At 58.0% G+C, this 3,983-nt stretch overlaps 1 protein-coding gene across 1 annotated transcript in view; it reads left to right on the forward strand.

The window, feature by feature from the left end:
* Window positions 1–3,983, forward strand: part of ZNF536 (zinc finger protein 536) — a 267,453-nt gene that overhangs the window by 185,793 nt on the left and 77,677 nt on the right. The window contains exon 3 of the mRNA XM_023523054.1: window positions 3,287–3,981. Coding sequence (XP_023378822.1) covers window positions 3,289–3,981 — 693 coding nt within the window. The 5' untranslated portion in view covers window positions 3,287–3,288. The remainder of the gene's footprint in view (window positions 1–3,286; window positions 3,982–3,983) is intronic.

Consider the following 3,983-nt stretch of genomic DNA (forward strand, 5'->3'; position numbering starts at 1 on the left):
GGGGTGGCCCTGCTCCACTGTGGGGCGTGGCTCAGGCTTCGCCTCAGCTCATTCGAGGGCTGAGGCCATAATCCTGGAGCGTCCCCTGGTGAGTTCTAACTCGATCGCCTTCCTGTCCCCTTGCGCCCCGCAGCCGGGCCGTCGGTGCGCCCCAAGCCTGGGATGGGCTCCAGGGGCGCAGGGAGTGGAGGAGACGGGGGCGGGGGCAGGGGCGGGGGCGGGTCTCACCGGCCGTGTCTGGGCCCCAGCGTCCCGGTGGCAGCCAGGGACCCTCCAGCTGTGACGAGCTCCGACTGGGGGTTCCACAGATTTGCGTGGAGCTGGGTTTGGGGCCCGCGAGCTGGGGTGAGGGGTTCTCCCACAGGGCTCACCACCCGTTACGAGCTGTGTGTATGGGGTCCCTTCCCTCATCCACCCCATCGGTCAGCAAATACTGAGCATACAATGAGCCAGCTCTGTGCTTGGCCCTGAGAGGGCATCTGTGCCCGAGGCGGACACGACCCTGCCCTCGAGGACAGTGGCATCCGCTCGAGGGGCGACAGCAGCCTTCCCCCGGGGCGAGTGCCATGAGCATAAGCGGGTGCTTCCGAGGGGGCCGGGGTGTCGGCCTCAGCAAGGTGGGCACGGAAGGCCTTCTGAGAAGGGGCCTCGTGAGCTGAGGCCTGCACGAGGAGGAGACGCTGGCTTGCCTTTGCACATTCTAGAACATTCTGTGTTCAGCAGTGGTACCTGAATACCAGTTGCTTAAAGGGGCTTTTAAAAGGCTTTGTTGATAGAAAATAAAAGTTTTTAACGATCAAAGGATTCCATACTCAAACCTAACTTGAAAGCTCCCACATTCGTTACTTGAGGAGTGGTGCTGTTCCTTGCCCAGCACGAATCGGGGAGGCGGGTGGTCCTCACCTGGACGCCCCCGTCCAGCCTGCTTTGCGGTCTCGCAGGATCGCGCATCCGGCCTCCCCAGCCAAACTGGCATCAGCTCATCAGCGGCAACCTGAAAACAGCCCGTCTTCTGGGATCCGTGCCTTCCGCGCGGGCCACCTGGGCAGCCTTCGGAAGTGGGCCGGCCGTCTGGGCTTGGACTTCCCAAACGTCCCCGAGGGGCTTCAGGGTCATGACCCGTATTTGCTCAGGGGAGGAGCCAGGAGCCAGCACAGCTGGACTGGCTTGGAGGTGGTGAAGGGGTCTCGGCCTGGGTACCTCCAGTCACGTCTGCACGCTGGTCCTGCTCCCCCGTGCTGGCCGGTGGGTGCCACGCGTGTGGGGGTCGGCCAGTCTTGTCCACCAACGTGTCCTCAAGTGCTAGGGTCAGGGCCTGGCACACAGTGGGGACACAGCAAGTTTGCGGAGTGACCGCAAGGATCTCCATGAGACTTCACTCCGACCCAGCCCCCAAAGGGGTCTGGGTTTTTTCTTTTATTTATGTGACTGCCACCAGCAACGGAATGGTGGCAAATCAGAAGCCGCCGTTTGCTGCCAGCGAGGGTGTGCCTGTGCGTGAGTGCGCGAGCCACGTTGTCCGCAGGGCAGTCAGGCCCGCACCGTGGCTGCGGTTCCCTCCCGCCCAGCAGTAAACATCCATGGCCCCTTCGTCCCTCGCAAGGTGGACTCCTGCCCCGTCCTCCTGCCCGGGCAGCCGGGTCCCCGTGGGAGACGCTCCGTGCCATGCATCGTGTGCCGGCGGAGGCCCAGCAGGCGCCGACCCCCTGGGCTGAGCGTGCTTCCTCCGCAGTGGAGCTCTGTCCCCGCAGGCCCCCCCAGGCATCGGTTCTGGCGGGGGTCGGGCGCTGCTCCCCAACCCCTGGCTGGTCGCACGTATAACATTGGGATACAAAGAGGGTAGGTGTGCGAAAACAGCCCCGAAATGGCGGGAAGCGGATTTGGACTCCCCCAGGCGGAAGGCAGCCCCGGGGAGACCCCAGGCTTGGGTTCATTCATTGCGTTTCAGAGCTGAGTCTCCACATGCTCCGCTGTGGGGGGCTTTTCCCTGCCCCTCCCCCCAGCCTCCCCCCTCCAATGGTCTGGCTTAGCTGTCTGCACGGGCCGGAGAGGGGTCCGTCGTCACTATTACCAACAATTATAAGGACCAGCTTTGAGGATCAGCGTCTAACAAACAGCTTTGAGCTCTAATTTTCTGCAAAGCACATTCTGCAGGTACAATTTGTACTCATTACTGTATGTTGGGAAAGTTATTAAAAACACTCAAACTTGGTGAGACTTCCTGTGGCATCGTCCCTGGATTTTAATTGGTTTTTATCTAGTTCTTTAAAAGATCTCCTTAAGCCCAATCAAAGCCCCTGCCCCAAATCCTGTGCCCGCTGACGGGCAGGGAGACCCCATTATGCGGTTGGTGTAAGTCTTCGCCCAGATCTGAACAGTCTCAACAACCCACTACGATTCCGTCAGGAGATAATTTATACTTCTTTTGATGGGCACAGTTACCAAATGACAAAATAACAGTGTTTCGTAACATAAGGGTTAAATCTTAATCTCCGAGGTTTGCAAAGCTGCTGCTCGCAGTCTCCTTAAAATTTAATATACCTCGTTAATGCTTCCTTGCAAACACTGAAGGATTTTTATGATTATAATCATGTGTTACAGCACCTAGTACTGTTTCTAAGCAGCATACTAATCAGCTTAATGAGATATTACTGCACTTTTTGTTGACTAAAGCAAAATCCCTTTTATTGTTCTAAAGCCCGTCCTTTACTTATTTTTTCCCAAAACATTATCTTGTTTTATTAGGTATCAGTAAATATCATGCCATCGGTTTTCTCGTTTGTTTGTTTTTGGCCAAAACATAAAATAATCTCGTTCACCCCCGACTGGCAAATGTATTGAACTTTGGAACCAGAAACGGAAGTTTCAAGTTCAGCCTAGTTGGTGCTGCAGTCAAAGCATTCAGCTCCCAAGGCCAGCTTGAGCTGAACCAACAGGTGCGGGTACCACCTGGGGGGCTGGAGGAGGTCCTGACACGTGGACCTTTGATTTGTCACTGGGTGTCGAAAGTGGTAAAACATTAATAATTTAAATGCGAATGAATAATTGCAGTCGGTAAACAGAAAACACGAGGAAGACGCTCTATTCGCCAAAACAAATCGGAGGCCCAATGCCATGTTGCATAATTGGCATTTAATAATTCATTTTTTTATTATTGTTTTCTACCGCAATTCCTTAGCATTATTGTGCGTAGGTAAGGCACGAAATGCAAATCCCCCGTCGGCTGAAGCTGGCGCTTCGCGGCGCACCCTGCCGGCCCGGATCTGAACTGTCTCTCCATTTTCAGGGATGGAAGAAGCCAGTCTGTGCCTCGGAGTGTCCTCGGCGGCGCCGGAAGCGGAGCCCCACCTGGGCGGCCCTGTCCTCAACGGCCAGTATGCCATGAGCCAGAAGCTGCACCAGATCACCTCCCAGCTCAGCCATGCCTTCCCCGAGCTGCACCCGCGGCCCAACCCCGAGGACAAGCCCCCCGCGCCCCTCGACGAGAAGGCCCGCGTGCCCATCAGCGGCCAGCCCATGGGCAGTCAGATGGCGCTGCTGGCCAACCAGCTGGGCCGGGACGTGGACACCAGCCTCAACGGGCGCGTGGACCTGCAGCAGTTCCTGAACGGGCAGAACCTGGGCATCATGTCGCAGATGAGCGACATCGAGGACGACGCACGCAAGAACCGCAAGTACCCGTGCCCGCTGTGCGGCAAGCGCTTCCGCTTCAACAGCATCCTGTCCCTGCACATGCGCACTCACACCGGCGAGAAGCCCTTCAAGTGCCCCTACTGCGACCACCGCGCGGCGCAGAAGGGCAACCTCAAGATCCACCTGCGCACGCACAAGCTGGGCAACCTGGGCAAGGGGCGCGGGCGCGTGCGCGAGGAGAACCGCCTGCTGCACGAGCTGGAGGAGCGGGCCATCCTGCGGGACAAGCAGCTCAAGAGCAGCCTGCTGCAGCCGCGGCCCGACCTGAAGCCCCTGGCGCACGCGCAGCC

This window comes from Pteropus vampyrus, unplaced genomic scaffold (genome assembly GCF_000151845.1).
Source record: "Pteropus vampyrus isolate Shadow unplaced genomic scaffold, Pvam_2.0 Scaffold376, whole genome shotgun sequence".
Taxonomy (NCBI): domain Eukaryota; kingdom Metazoa; phylum Chordata; class Mammalia; order Chiroptera; family Pteropodidae; genus Pteropus; species Pteropus vampyrus.